General features: G+C 45.2%; 1 protein-coding gene across 3 annotated transcripts in view; it reads left to right on the forward strand.

Moving 5' to 3' along the window:
• Positions 1-3,848: 3,848 nt before the first annotated feature.
• Positions 3,849-16,171, forward strand: part of ZNF423 (zinc finger protein 423) — a 237,413-nt gene continuing 225,090 nt past the window's right edge. For 2 of the 3 annotated variants that reach the window (XM_075510663.1, XM_075510658.1), the window contains exon 1: positions 3,849-4,178. In XM_075510663.1, coding sequence (XP_075366778.1) covers positions 4,139-4,178 — 40 coding nt within the window. In that variant the 5' untranslated portion in view covers positions 3,849-4,138. The remainder of the gene's footprint in view (positions 4,179-16,171) is intronic. The other variant, XM_075510659.1, reaches the window with a different exon arrangement.

A 16,171-nucleotide genomic window follows, 5' to 3' on the forward strand; every position in this document is an offset into this window, starting at 1 on the left:
TCTCTCCCGGAGAGAACAGCTCTGCACTTTGGCACTCTCAGCTTTGCACTTTTATTGAAAGTCCCCAGAATAAAACAGAAAGGCATCTGTGAGGAAACAAGATTGATAATAGATTCAGAATGTATTTTTATTGCATTCTTAAATTACCATAATTAAATTAAATTATTAAATGTATTTTTATTAAATTAGCACACAGGCTGGTGTCATTTGCCTTAAATATTTTAATAAAGCCTGTGAAGTCTTCCCTTGTTATTAGCGCTCTTGGAATGTATCTATTTAAATGACAATGTGAGTTTAAGTTCTGGCGTTGGGAAGAGAGCCTGGATGGGTGAACTCTGCATTTCTCTGGGGGGCTCAGCAGGGTTACAGGGCTTTCTTTGCTCAAGAGTGACTGTGGGACCAAAGGCTAGGGGAACCACATAAACTCCCTGTACATGTATCTGGAGGAGATACACAAACGATGCGTTGTGACAATAGAGCAGCAAAGCATTTAGGCACACGTTGAAAAACTCTGTGGAACAGAGATGTACTTACAGAGCAGGGCCTGGAGGAAATCTGTGTATTGCTGGGTTTGAAGATAATAGAGAGGGATGAATTAATAATTATATATGTGTGCGCTACATTTAAAGACAGATTTATGTATGTGTTTCATTTTTTTTATGTCAAACCTGCCTTCCTGCTTTCTTCATCTCTAGCTATAAACTGGGTATTTTTCAACAGATGCCAGCATGGAAAGCAGAGGTTTCAAGGGTGCTGCTGCTTTGACGACAGCCGCGAGAGTGAACTTGAACCATTTTCGTGGGAGGGGTTCGGGATGCTCAGACCAGGGCTCCGCACCTTGCCAGCAGCTGCTCCGAACCAGGTAGGGGCTTGCAAATAAACCTTCTCATTGGCCCTCTGGCAAGAGAAAAGGTGAAAAAAAAAATGTAAAATGAAAATTTATAGATCTCTCAGTTAATTGAAAAAAGGGGGAAAATTTGTAGAAATGGTTCATTTTAATTGTGTCATTTAAAATGATTTTTAAAAAAGAATAGAAAATGTGGGGGCAGAGGACTGGATGGCAAAGGGGCTCAGGGTGGCAACGGGGCTTGGGAATTACTTGCCAAGTGGAATGTGTAAAACTAAGGTTGAAATCCCCTCTTTGCCTGATTGCATGGGGATTTGAATTTGGGTCTCTGAACTCCTCTGAGAGTGCCCAACCGCTGGCACATTCTGGGATGAGAATCTGTCCTGCTGAAGCTGTTCTGCTTTGTAAGAATAATTAAATATTCATTGGGCCAGTGAGAGAACAGAAACAATTTGATAGCCTGGGGATTAAGCCTCTCCAATAAGACGAGGATACAGAAGTAATTCAGTTCCTGATCTGACTCTGATGCTGAACGGATATGAATCTAGGGTCACGCTGACCAAATTTACCAACAATGCTGGTTGGATTTTTCAGTGTATCAATATCACAACAATTTTTTTTCCTTGTCAACCCTGCTTATGTCTTTACAGCAACTGGTATCACATCAGCTTTTGTAATGGTGAATCTCTGTTGACTAGTTATCCCCATTTTTTATTTGGATCAGAATCGGGGCCACGGGCTCTTTAACAATCCATCTTTGTCCTGGGTTAGCTTGTCTGAACCCCCAATTTGATACTTAGTGCGGTGATGTAGCAGAAGTATATCTTGATTACAGCAGTGTTACAGAAAACATTTCTTACTATATGTCCAGTCCATGATGGTAATCTAGAGTCATACAGTAGGAGGGAACTGTAAACCTTTATTATGACATTAATAAACCCAATAGTTTCTGTCAAAGCTTAAGAAACCAGAAAATCCCCACTAAACATCCATTCAAATGCGATACTGCATTAAGAAAAATCTTCAGAGTTCTGTACTGAATTCACTTGATCGAATGACAAACTCATTCCTGAGTTGTTTGGGTTTCTTTAGGTTTGGGGGGAAAAAGAAAAGAGGAGGATGTTTTCCAGGTGAAGATCATCAGCAGGAAAGCGGTGCCTTCACACAGCCCCCCGCATCCCTCTGTCTGACCCGAGCCTGTGCAGGCCGGGCAGAGCGCTGCACCCTTCCTGCTGCCTGCGGGCCTGGGGGCCGAGGCGGCCAGGTCGGGATACTTCTGCCAGGGCTATTTTCACAGTACCTGCAAATAAACCCCCAGGCTCCTTCCACTGGAGACACCTTCTCTGTTGATGTCTGGATGTACAATCGCCCGGGCTCTCCTGATGGCACAGGCCCATCACGTGCAGGGAGAGGATGCTTGGAGACACGGTTCCTCGCGTGCTGGTCAGGGTACGGTAAATGAAGTGTTAGAAGTGCCTGGTTCCTACAAAGCAGTAAAGACTGCGTGAAACAAACAAGCCCCGTCTGAGTGGGAGAAGAAAATCATCAAGCGTTTATCTTGAGCAATTTCATTCATAACTTGGCACCGAGTGCTCCGTGGGATAACAAGTTTAAAACACTTAGGATTTTTCTAGAAGAAACCTTCCCAGCAGAGGGGCGCAGGCGACTCCAGCTCCTGCTAAATTTAACACGTTGGGAAAGGCAAAGTAAATAAATCTTCCCTTCCAGCTCTCCAGAAGCAGCCAAGCGGCAGAAGGGGGGGGGCAACCCCTCCAACTTCTCCCGCGGCCGCTGAGCCGCTCGCTTTCGGGGGAGATTTCGCCGCCCCCCGATGCAGATCAAAGGCAACTCGACCCGCCACGGCGTGGGGCTGCGCGCTGCGGGACCGGCCGCCGAGCCACCGCCGGCCGGGCGGGGCGGGGGGGGCCGGGGGGGCGTCTCCGCGCGGTTCCGCGCCGCTCCGCGCCGCTCCGCGCGGCGGCGGCGAGTCCGGTCCGCGGCGGCGGTCCGCGTTTTGCGGGCGGCCGCTGTATTTCCCGGGCCGTCCATGGCTCGGTGCTGTTGGCTCTCTCTCCGTCTGATCGGCGCAGGCTGCGCGGGGCTCCCTACGGGATCAGAGCGCTCCCCCGCCGGGACTCCACTCCTCACATCCTCCTGCTGGGACTCAGCTACATTTCCAGCCAAGCCTGGCTTTATTATGTGTGTCTGCACTGCAGCCCCAGCAGCAAGATCAGGAGGAGGAAAAGGAGCCAGGACAAAGAAAAGAGAGGGAGGCTGGCGAGAGCTAAAGAAAATAAAAACCCAGGGCAGCAGCGGCAGCAGCGGCAGCAATGAAGGCAGGAGCGGTGCCACCTTCCAGCGAATAACCCATGGAGGCAGCTAGCGGCCCCGGCATCGATGCAAAGAAGCACTTACCTTGTTCCGCGAAGTGCGTGCGTGCAGGGGAAGGCGGCGGCGAGCGCGGCCGGCCGCGGGGAGCCCACCCGCCCGCCCGCCCAGCTCCGCGCCGCGCACGGCCGGCCGCGCCGCGCCGGGGACACGGGGCGGCCGCCCCTCGGCCCCCGCGGCCAGCATAAAAAAGGACTCGTCGCCCTCCCCGGCCAGCGGCGGGGGCGAGGAAGGGAGAGGCAGCCGGGGGCGAGCGGGCAGAGAGGGCGGGAGGGGGCCGAGCGCGGCCGGGGGAGGATTTAGGAAAATCGCAACAAGGTCGCACCCCCGGAGCGCCCCGGATTGCCGGGGCCGGTGCTTGTCGTGGGTTTAGACACTTCATTCTCCCCGCGCGGCCTCCCCCACCCCAAACCCAGGGACACCGCGCAGGGCTCTGCTTTTTTTTCTTCTCTTTTTTTTTTTTTTTATTATTATTATTCCGAAAGTGCGAGCCGGACTGAGAGCCGCAGGGCGCCTGCAAACTTTAAAGAGAACAAAAAGGCGGGTGGGGGCGCGGGCCGGGCTCGCTTTCCGTCGGTAGTATTTGCACATCCAAGGGGGGGGAAGGAAAAAAAAAAAAAACAAAGGAAAAAAATTGCAACTGTTGCGCCTGTGATTTTATTTTTTTAATTTTTTTTTTCCCCGGGGGGAAGGTGCCCGAGGGGGTGGAAAGAGGAGTTGAACTTGCCGCATTGCAACAGGCAAAAGAAGTGAGAAAATCAAATAATCGATCCCTCTGCTGCTGCTGCCGCTTCGCCTCGCAAAGTTTGGAGGTGGGGGGGGGAGAGAGAAAGCAGGGAGAGGAAGGGAAGGCAGGGACGGGAGGAAGACGAGGAGGAGGAGGACGAGCCACGGCGCCCGGACATGTCCAGGAGGAAGCAAGCCAAGCCCCGCTCGGTGAAAGGTAAGGCATCCTCCGCCGGCCCCCGCCGCCGCCGCCGCCGCCGCCCGGCCCCGGGCAGCCGCCGCCACCGCCTCCGCCGCCGCGACGCGGCCAATCAGGGCCGGGTCCCGGCTTGGCGGGGATTGCAAATCCCCCCCCGATACGGGCCGGTGGTGGCGGAGCCCCCCCCGGAACGGACGGCGGGCGGGCGGGCGGGCTCCGCACGCGGGAGCATCCGCCCCGCGTGGGGAGCCCGCCCGCCGTCCGTTTCGGGTGTGTGTGTGTGTGTGTGTGTTTGTGGGTACCGCCGTGCCGGCCGAGACTCGCTGGCGACACGTGTCGCGATAATTGATGAAAGAAGCCGGTAGCATCGTTGAGGCGGGAGGGAGGAAAGTTTCGCGGTGATGCTCGGGTGCGGTGGCGCATCGGTGGGCTGGGGAAGGGAGGACTGGAGCACACTCGTGTTTTAGCCGGTTAGCTTGAAATTAATGTTTCTTTATGATTGGGAATAGTAGCGCCGTCTGTTTCCTCCCGCTGTCCAATGCGCGTAAGGGTAGTGAAAGAAGGGGAGAATTAAAACCGATTTGATAGGTAAGGGTTGAAAACTTGCTTGGGCTTGAAGAAACAATAGCCAGATTTAGTAAGAGCTGCATTAATAAAGGTTAAACATTGAACTTCGCTTATTCTTCACCATCCACAGCGAAGGGGTCTTTAAAACCTCCTGTTTACCTCCATAAGAAAACAGCTGCTGGCGAAACGTAAAGGGAGGGTCGGGATCAGCCCCGCGCCTTATTGCACGCCTTGCCAGCTTTTTGACTTTTAAGTGAATTGGTGCGAGATGGGAAAGCGTGATTTCAGAAGCCTTTCGCTCCCAGCCACGAGGAGGTTAGCTGATGTTGGGTAAGGTTTTATTGTCCTCTGCACAAAGCAGAAGTCGCAAACTCAGTGGTCTGGGGGCTTTGTTGTAGAAGCACAAAAGGATCATAACTTTGGATGCCCAAAAGATGAAACAAAAAGTATAAAGTGTTCGTAATTAAATAACTTGTGGGTAGACAAAATTAGCATGCGGTTAATCGACCAGCTAAAGAATGAATTGAAACCCCATCCAGGGCCATTTTATATTTTCTGTGAAATATCCACTATTTAACAGATGATTGCAATGTAAGTCGTACGTGCTTCAAATGTTTATGAAGTTTTTGTAAAGTCAGCCCTTCATCTTTATACAAAACCCTTAATCATTTTTCCCCCAGACTAACAGCACCTTTCAGCATTGTGCTGTGGGGCAGGTTTGCAGCATGGCATTGTGACCCTCCACAATCCTGGACAATCTCTGCTAAAGGAGCTACTTCAGTAATTGGTAGATGAATGTTACAGTCCGTGGGCAGAAGAAAGGGCAGAGCTAGAGCTATTTCTAGGGGATGCTCTGAAATACGTTGTTTGAAACTAAAAGGATCGCAGTTTGAGAACAGTGGTGCAGGCCTTGGGTCATGACTTCCCTCAGATGAGGGGATCATGTTTAGTGGCCAGGCCTCTGGAGTTTAAAATATTTTTCTGTGCTAAAGTGTCACATTTAACATTCAGGAAATAGTTCTATGCCAGTGAAAACCGTATTTGCTCTAGAAACTCAGTTAGTAAACATTGACATCTCATGCCATAATAATGTTAGATATTTACCATTTATTAGTGATTTGTTTTCTACCTCATGACTTTTTAGGCGGCAATATCTCTCGCAAGGGGCTGATACTTTATAATGAAATTTTGACCCTAATTCTAATACAGAACTGATCACTATTTACAAGAGCATTTTTATGAATCGAAGCAGGTAACTTACTGGCAAGTCATAGCTAAGAAACATTATCCCTGTAACGTAGAAATATCTAGAAGGTCTTTGCAACAGTGAGCTGGGTGAAGCCCAGTTTTTAAAGATTCTAAATATTTCTGTAGTCTCTAGGCACAAAAAAATGTGTTTTCAGCTTCAGCATAAACTGGCTGTAAATTACAGGTCTTAGCATGAGCTGAGTAACAGGGAGTCTAAGGAATGAGCTGAATCTGGGTGAAATTTTGGATAATAGGAGGCAACTCATACGTGTATGTAGGATAAAGAATTTCTTCCTTTCCTTATATTCATCCATATCATCTGCTTTTAAAAAGTCCGTCATATACATTTTGTGGTCTAGGGAGCTGGCAACCCAGTAGATTGCCACAGTACACGTTTCCATGGAAATAATTGAGATGTAATAAATAAAGGCACTCTGAGGTCACAGGTTTCCCAATTCAACAGAGAAGAAAACAAGCATAAATTATGTGGATATATGTGTAGCATTTAGGACTCAAAATAATTTACTGTTTTTCTCTTTTCCATGTATTTATTTCACTTTGTATAGCAGCTTTGCTATTTATTAACCACTACTGAGATTTGTGCATCCTTTTTCATTCAGAAGGATTACACACTAAAATAGAATCGGTGTGTGTCTGTGATGAAAAGGATTATTCTGCATGCAAAAGGCAAGTTGACTGCACGTTAACTGGGAGCAGTGCTGCCTGACATTAAAGAAGCGACTGACTTTGACAGAAGTATCGAATGTTGACAACTCTTAGATGCATGTTATTTCAAATGAAGTGATTGCAAACCAAACCTGGATGCCAGCAAAGCTGCAGATCATGTGGCCCCTGTGCTGTATTATCAGGTCTCAGGTTTAGCCTGATAGAAACTTGCAGTAATTCCTGCAGCTGTAACTCCGGCAGTAGCCATGGACTTTCCCCTGATGTGGGATTTATGATTTGCAATACAATACACTGATTTGTTTTGACCATTAGTTTGTGCATTAGTTGAAGATATTAACCTTGTAGCTGGTGGTTGGGGACAAAGTTCTACTTGGCTTAAAGGAAGGTTGTTTCAGATCGATGAGGATGGAGTAAAAGTAGGAGGGATTGAGTCTTTGTTGGCTTACAAAATAAAAAGTGACAGTGTGGTGGTAGCAGTGATGGAGTAAACCACTGGCCTGCTCTGACGCTTTACTTCACATCACAGATGAAGCCCATGAAAGTAATTTTCCTTGGCACAGGCCCTTCTTTTGCCCTGCTGCCAGTAACCTCATCTGCTGAGGGCTTTATCCATTGTCTGTAGGAGTTGTACCTTACCAAGGAAGAGTTGTACCTTACTCAGTGTGATTAAAACCACGTGGTCTTGAACCCCAGAACCATAACAGAGTTGTGAACATCAAAACACACTGTCTGTCCCCCGTTACAAGTGGTGGGGAGTGATGCCAACCCCAATGTCCTTAAAAGTTTGTTCTGTGCTGCCAGCTCCGGGGAGCAGCTGGCACCCAGTCCGCTGTGGGGGCTGAGGGAGGCAGGCGCTCATCATTCCTGTTGATTAAACTGTAGCTTCTCATGCTACAACTTGGGGCCTTTGGAAGCGGTTCTGTAAAGTGAAGTGCTGAGATGCTGGTAACAGTAACTCGTAGGTTTCCAGTGCCATGTAAGTGTAATTGAGGAATTACTCGACTACAATTTGTGGGGACTGGTCTCGCGTTGGCACAAGGTTTTAAGCATCGGATGCACTTTGGTTGCTGAATTTGACAGTTCTGCAAATTGCTGTCAGCTTGCAAGGGTATTTTATGCATAAATGTGCTAGTCAGTAATCAAACTGTTTTGCAAAAGAATGCACTAATTAAGTCTAGATTTGTTATCCTACTTGAAGTTGCAGAATTGCTGTCATATTTTTTTGCTTTCAGTTGGCAAAAAATGCTGATAGAAACTTTTGATTCACACCCTACCTGCCTCATTTGTGTCAGTCAAGAAGAGAAAAGGGGGGTTGCTCGCTACTTCGTTATCTGCAAAGTAAATAAAAATACTTCAACCATTTGCTGAGTTCCAATTAGTTGATTGCTATGAATGATCTTCTTTAAAGGAATGCTGTTTTACCTATCTGCTCATACAAAGGTTTGATTCTGAATGTCTTGTGAAAAGGATTCTCTTTGTCTTGATTGATGTCAAGAATAAAAGCGTGATGGTAATATCCCTTTGAAAGCTATTGTATTGTCAGCTCTGGCTGACAGCAGGAGGCCCTCCTAGTGCTATAGATTAGCGCTGTGAAAACACTGACATTTTCTTTGTTATATTGCTGTTGTTCTGCTTGCAAAGTCAATTATACAATGTCGGAGCTCAGTTACAGAGTTGACTGTGGAAGTAACAATGTCTTTCATACTTGTCTTAAAGATATAATTTTCCTTTTTTCCCAGTTGATAGAGAAGAACCTGAAGGTACTGGAACAGTACATTCTACAAATTAAATTTTGACAAGTATAATCATAATTGCCAAATACAAGAGACTTGTGCGATTATCCTTTAATTTTACAGTTCATTCAAGTTTCGGTGGAATTTTATTGATACAGTGAAAGCAGCAGCTAAAATTGATAAAACTCATATCAAATAAGATTACGCTCTTGATTGTTCTTTATCAAGTGTAGCTTTTGGGGGATTAGGAATAATTGGAGATGTTGGTGTTTCATTGTGGGGCTGGTGCCCTGAGAGCGTTTGAATCCATGCAGTATACCGAGCACTGCCTTCAGGGATTAGCCTGCAGTTTTTAATTTTTGCCTGTGTATTTTGCTACAAGCCTAGCAGCGTTCTCCCCTGAACTCCACAAGTCCCATTTTCCTGCCTTTCTCTCCCTCCGGTATGCTTTCCTGGACGGGATCTGGGTGGTATTTAACTGGTTTTACTGACTGAAACTCCTGCCTGTGTGCAAACACCTTTTAATTGTGGCCTGTTCCCATTGGTCTCGGCAAATATAACGAATAAACGTGGCCAAAAATTGAAAAGAGTGGGAAAGGTAACGCAAAAGGTTTAAATATGAACAGGGAGAAAACAGAAATCTCGTATTTTTAGTGATGCTACGTCTAAAGCCATCGATGAAAAACAACTACCATGTAACGGTAGTGGCTCTTGGAGAATGCCTCTTATTTTTTCCTTCAAAAATATTTGTGTACAATCAGTGCAAGTTAAAGAACATCATTCACTGCTGAATTGCTTCAGATGACATGTGCAAAAAAATAATCAGAGAGCTCTTGTTAGGACGTTAATTGTAGGATTTCTAAATTACTATTATAAACTAATAGAGTAACAAAAGATTCCACAGTTACCAGTAATTTGTCAGGATTTATTTTGTTTTTCTTCAATAATTGAAAATTAATGTCTTGAAGTGAAAGCAGATGTTCATGCCATCCTCTGAATTGGATATAAAAATGATGGTTTGTAGATGCGTTAAGCTTGTGTAAATACAAATTGTCTTATCATAGATGGGGCTTTGGCTTGGCTTTATCTATTGTTTGGTGCCAAATTAACTTTTAGGTTAAACCTGGGTAAGTGGTTTCAGCCTGGTCAAATTAACTAAGCCAAGTGCTTGGGGTGGCACCCAATCATCAGTTATTATACTAAATGTTTTAAAAAACGTACCTCACCTGCTGGCTCTGTGAATGATGATACTTTCTCATACTGTAGAATTAATATTTACTTCTATTTTGATAAATGCACTCTTAGTTGTTTACTCGGTTATTTTTACTGAACTAGTTAATTTATATCTTCCCTCCCAATTCCAATTTGTGAAATCAGTTTTAGTTCATTACAACATTTGAAAAATGCAAACCATGTTTTTTTTAAAAAAGAAATAATCTCTTGGTCTCATGCGTTAGCCTGCAATCTCTAAAAGATAATACATTTCTTCATGTATTATAATATCCTCTTAAACAAAAGATTATTAATTACCCACAATAATTGAACTGTCTTATAAAAATGCCTACATCAGCCCCTCATCACTCCATCAGTATTCTCCTTAAATGCCTCTGAAAAAGGATGGCTATTATGTTCCCTTGTATCCTAGTAAATGCGCTGGAGTAATGAAATACTAATAATATAAAATCTATTACACACTCCTGCTAAATCTTCACTGACAAATGGTGGTGGTGGTGGAGGGGAGGGTCTGGTTCTGGTGCATGCGTTGGTGGACACGGACTCGGAGGGTGTGGGTGGGAGCTGGAGCCAAGTGAGGACCAGATCCGAGCTCTCTGTAGTGCATGCATTTATTCAACGTACTTTTAGAGCCCAGAAGTAGATTCTTGTGCATTTTCTTTCCCGATGTCCCTCAGTAAATGCAGAGAAGCTGGTTCCTTGTTCTCTTAGACAAATAAGGTGATGCGAGTTCTAAATAGTACGTCTTCTTGACAACACCTAGATGTATATATATGTGCAGCAGTGAATTATGGTGGTTTATCGTAGTTGCTTTATTCTAGGGAGTAGAAGGATGTGCAGAGGCTAAATGGTCTCTTGTGACATTTCCAGCTACAGAAGGCTCAAGCTTCAACCTCTTGCAATGGTTTGTTTTCTAAAATGCAAACAAAGGGACCCAATGGGGTTGGAAACTGGGTGATGCCGTTCGGAACGGGCTCACAAATCTCGTTGCGGTACAGTGAATTGGTGTATGGCATTAGCTTTCCACTGTATGACTTATTTCGGATAGCACTGCAATACCCATCTGAATCTAGTGATAAGTAGCTTCATTATATTGTTTGCATTTGCTTAGAAAGAAAACCTTTTCCTTTCTAGCCACAGATTAGGCAACAGAAAGACCAATTTGCAGAGCTTGTAAATGCCACTTGTTAATCATATGCAGCACAGTTATTAATTTTTTTTTTCTTTTCCCCCTTGGATGTATTAAGTCAACTTTTTAGCTTCTTATGTAATTGAAATTTGCCCTTTTGTTACCTGGGCATGAATTATTTTTGAAATGTTGTCATTACCCGCCCTGCTGTGAGGTTTATCTCTTCTGTTCATCCTAATTAAATAAAACATACTGTTGTTCGCCAGTCTCGTGTTGAAGTGAATTACCTGCCTGAAGGCTCGCGCTGGTGTCGGGCAGGCTTGTTGCAGCAGCAGCCGTTGACTAACACATTTACTTTTAGATTTTCATTTCAAAGGGCTCAGTTTGTGCAGTGTGACAGGTGAATGGTGAATGCTTTACAGGACTTTCAAGAGCTGAACAAACAGTAAAGGACTTACTGCTACCCCAGTGGAGTGGCAAGTACAAATGTAAGGCAGCCTTTGTGGCAGAGGAGTGTTTCCTTTGCTGGATAAAGGCCACTCAGGAGACCTGAAGGGCTCGCTTGGGTACACTGGGGGTGAAATAATCTCAGTCGTGCTCTCATTTAAACCCACCCTACCTGCGTGTTCTCCTGGGCAATTTCTAGCGGGGTTGATCTCGGCTCTCTTTGTAGCATCACCTGCAGTTGTGTTCTCCTTGAGTCTGGTACTGATAACGAAGGCTGCTTCAGAAGTGTAACAGTTGGAGTTTCTTTACGCAGAAGTTATTTCTCATATTAGAGAAAGTAAACAATGCATTCAGGTTTTAAAGTGAAGCGGAGGAAAAGGTCCCTGCTTGTAGAGAAATGGCTTGTTTAAGCCTCTGATAGCGCTACAGAAAATGCGTTGCTCACTAGTGAAATCCTGTTATGAGTAAAAGTACAAGAGTTAACAAGTCGCTGTGCTCCAGTCGCTGTTGGCTTCTGCTAGGCTCTGGAGGTTTGGTCAAATGTGGCCTAATTCTGCTTTCCAAATATTAAAAAAAAATTACACAGAGGGCAAAAAGACAAGTTCTTAATATGCATATCTTGGGAAAATCCTAAACCAGTATTTTTACCCCCTCCAGTCCCAAGGCTAATCAAAATTCCTTTGTTTCTATATCTACCATTAAAATATGTTCCTCCCTTGGTTGTCTGCTGACTGTACAAGTTTAACCACTCAATTGATTGGACTCACAAAAGCTGTTACTGGGTTTAGGTAGCATTTGCCTACAGGTAATTTAGAGATGGGGATGAGGCTCCAGGCAACCGCCAACAGGACTGGTACTTAAATTAGCAGCTCTGCTAGTTTCTTGATGATCCTCACCTGTCTGAGATGAAGTTTTTCTGGGTTACCATTGAGGAAGGTTAGCCAAGCCTCCACCTGGTGATTGCTGGAACTTGCTTCACATAGTGGTGAACTGAGTGGTAATGAAGATAATGTTAATAAAGACAGGCTTGCCGTGCCCTTTGAAAAGAGGGTGCTTGGTGCAATGCAGAGATGAAGTTTGTCACTGGGTAAGCATCTAGGACCCACTTTTGCAGTTTTTAGGCTGAGTGCAATTTTTCCCCTTGACACTAATTGGAGCTGGATTGGATGTTCCAATGTAAGCCAACAGCGTAAATCCAAGCTCCCTGAATCTGCTGGATTAATGGTGTTAATCAGGATTCCTGTTGATGTTGATGTTGGAGGACTGTGAGTAGCCCTAGGCTTATATCAGGCATGGGGTGAAACCTCTGTCTTGTTTTGGTGGTAGCGTTTCTCACTGACCTTAGTGGGGATGGAATTTTATTCTCATTTCTTGCATTGCAATTGAAAGAGCAAGAGAAGCAAAGAGATTTGATGGGAATAGTCACTTGGCATCCAATGCTGCAGAGAGCATCTCCTGCTTCTTCTGCTGGCTCTGTGAGATTGCTGCTGGGGGCATTTCTAGGAGAGCACTGGGAAGTTCAAGGTGCAGAGGATGCAGCAGTGCTGTGGGAGCACCCTGATGGCACTGTGGGAAACCCAAGAGACCCGGGTTGTGTTTAACAGCTGTTAGGGTAAGCAGGTACAGGTTTATGTGAGCAAAATTGACTGTGATTCTGCATCCTTTCAATCTCCTGTCCCCAAAATTGGAAAACTAAAAAGACGTAGAGAAAACACATGGTGGAAGGATGAACTTAATACTTGGGGAAGCAGAAATGCTAAACAGAGAAAGATGGAAATAAAATAGGGAAATTAGGAAATCTGTTGCTGGCATTTGAGTATGGAGGGTGCCTGATGATTAGATGCAAAGTTTTGGCACAGAGGTTTACTTACCTGGAGCTGCATCTATATTTAACTTTTAGTTTAAAGACTGAGGGAAGGAACAGATCTGAAAAGTGACTCCAACTCCATGGAAAAGGATATGATTAAGCATAAGCAGAAAAGAAAACACTAGAAATGCAAAACACCTAAACAAAGTAGCTTTTCTGCTCTTAATAGACAGTGACAGTGCTTTCCTGTCTGGAGGAGTGTATTTGTTCTGGTTTATAGTTGTTTTCTGTTTAATATAGAGAAATTTGAGGACAACTGTGATTGCAGTCATTAATTCTGGAAGTTTCAACTATTTTATGATCATGGCAGCATGTGAACTTGGCCTGTGAGGACTCCTAATTGTTCAGGGTTTTGGAGGGAAGAGAAGGTCAGAGTGGTAACTGGAAAAAGTAGGCTTTCAACACTTCTTATGTGAATGCACGCAAATACAGATAATCTATGATGTGTGTTCACATGTACATGCAAGAGAAGATCTAGAGAAATAGGTGATTTCCTTTTTTAGACCAGCTAACATGGTTGCAAAATGCAAGGAAGTTTTTCTGATGCACAAGCCTGCCTTCTGCTCTGAAAAAAGCAGCAGCCTTCTGGCTGTTTTACTTGATAGGTAAATGCAGCTTTGCTTTAATTTACTTATTCAAGTTCTTACTCAAATTTCTCTTGCTTCATTAGATTACTCACATGAGTAAAGATATACTGAATTACCTAGTAATGCCAAGCTTGTGTATTATTTATTGCTGAATTCTGTGGATGCATTTCAGTTGGGTAATTTGCTCGTGGCCTCCTTTATTTCTAGGAAAATGGCATGCATTGCCCTTTATAATTTCTTTGCTTTTACTGACCAGACTGTTCCCCCAGAGGGCATGTGGGATGTGGCAGAGTATTGAAAATACTGGGATGGAGAAGTAGAGAAGGAGGGCTGTGTGTGAATTGCACCTTATTTACGTTTATGCTAGATTTATATGGCAAAAATGGTGTATTTCTGGCAGTGATACTTTGTGGGGAATGTAGTAGGCAACTCTAGGTGAGAAAGTTGTTACCTGGAGATGATTTTTTTAAAGATAGAAAAGTACTTTCAGTCTAATTCTGACCATCCTTTAGGAGTATAGTACAATATATTATGAGCCATTTTAAAATGAAACCGTGAGTGCTTGTCTTTGGCTCTTGTACTGAGTCTTGCCTAATGCTTGTGTATGAGTCCACTGATTTGATTCCCTTCATTTCAAGGGTGTTTTCTTTCCTAATTTCTTTCCTGCTTGATAACAGATAAGTGAGATTTGTTTGAAAGCTCCCGTTTGGTTTATTTTTATTACTATTTTTGGTCTTAAATAAACACTCAACAGAGAGCTTCTGTTTTTATTCTCCGCAATATAAGTAAATTCAGTAATAAACCTGAACTTAAAGGTGAGGGTCTCAAAAAAAACCAGCTCTGAGAGATGCTTGGCAGAGCCGTGGTGTGACTGGTTTCCAGCGCACCGAGGGGTGCTGGGGAGCGGGGGGCCGCCTGGCAGGAGCTGCCAGGCCCTGCCTGCAGAGCTGCCAGGCTGTGCAGCCGGGTGTCCCAGGCTGCAGCAGGAGCTGCTGCTCCAGAGACCTGGGGGGACAAAACCCCTCTGCAATTGGCAGCAAGGTGCAGCTTCAGTGGTGGGGCTGTTAGGGGCAGGCCGGCAGATCTCCCGCGAGCAGGGTTTGCGGGGCGCTCTGACATGCACCAGGAATTCACCCAAAGACCAAACGCGTATTTTCATAAAGAGGCATCTTGGCTATGATTTTTCCTCCTTGCCAGTGGGTCTGTATTCAAAATGTGGCTTCAAAGAAAATGCATAGAAAAATGAGCTTTTAATTTGTCACCTGCTGCTGAACCACCCTGTCCTCCTTGAGATGCCAAGTTGTAAATGAGGTTTTTTTATCCCCACACACGGCCATCCAAGAAATGTTCTGTGTGTCCTAGCTGTCAGTGGCACAGCTGAAGACATCAGACCAGTGGTTTAAAACCTGCTGCTGCCTGATTGGCGTGAGCAAAGCCAACGCAGCGCAAAACCTGAGCAAACAAAAAGGCAGGTAGAGAAACTGTTGTCTCCAGTGGCTTGGGAGGTCCTGGCTGCCTCCAGAGCAGGGGCTGCTCGAAGCTTTCTGTCCGGCAATGTTGAGGAAAAAGGAAGGAAAATTGTTTCTTTGTGCTATCACTCAGAGTGCTGTTGGAAAACTCCCTTTAAGTTAATCTTTAAAAAATGCAATATTGGTTCTACAGACTTTATTTTGGAGAAGAGCATCTTGTCTGCCTGCACGTCCTATGGCCTCTTCCACCGTGCATATTTGTCCGAGCACTGGGGACAGCAGGTATCCCAGCTGACAAATGCAGCTTGTCTCTTAGCAAACCTCAAACCACCTAATGAAAGCTTATCTTGAGGTAGAAGTCAAGAACTTTGTTTTTTAATCTACAGAGAGATGATGATGGATTGAAGGAAAACTAGCCCAACTGTAGGACCGGCAGGGAAACTGGCTGTTCCCAGTGCCCCTCCACCCAGGAGAGCAGACGCTGCTGTTATAGCTGCCCCAGCCAGTTAGAGGCAGCCGCCCTTCACCATGGTATTTGAATGCTTGCATCGATTAGGCAGCTGAAATTTAATAATAATAGGAAATAATGCTGTTTTACATGAAGGTATTGTGCATAACTAACTTTGTGACACTGTCCTCTCTGCCTTCCTTCTCTCCTGTTTTCTTCCTAATATCTGTAGCCTATGAAAATGTCAGTGAGGCCCTTTAGCAGTTTTGCTTCCCTTCCCACAGCATCTCCCCTACCTTGGAGCCTGGGAAGCTTGAGAGTGCTTTGCTTTGAGGGAATATCTACAGGTAGGTTTTCCTCCCCAGGTGGAAGCCTCTTTACTGGTTTTTCCTCCCTTGAATGTCTGCTGGTTTTGCTCCTTGCAGTCATGCAGAACACAACCACAACCCTGGAGTGTGTTAGCAGAGCTCCCCAGGTCAGTTGTGCCTTCGGGGAGGGAACCAGGCAGGGGAGAAAGGGGCGGCACACTGCCTGCCTGCGGGGCAGCGTGCCTGGAGTCCAGCCTTGGCCACGACTCAGCTCATGGTGGGACCTAC

Source organism: Mycteria americana, chromosome 8, assembly GCF_035582795.1.
Source record: "Mycteria americana isolate JAX WOST 10 ecotype Jacksonville Zoo and Gardens chromosome 8, USCA_MyAme_1.0, whole genome shotgun sequence".
Classification (NCBI taxonomy): domain Eukaryota; kingdom Metazoa; phylum Chordata; class Aves; order Ciconiiformes; family Ciconiidae; genus Mycteria; species Mycteria americana.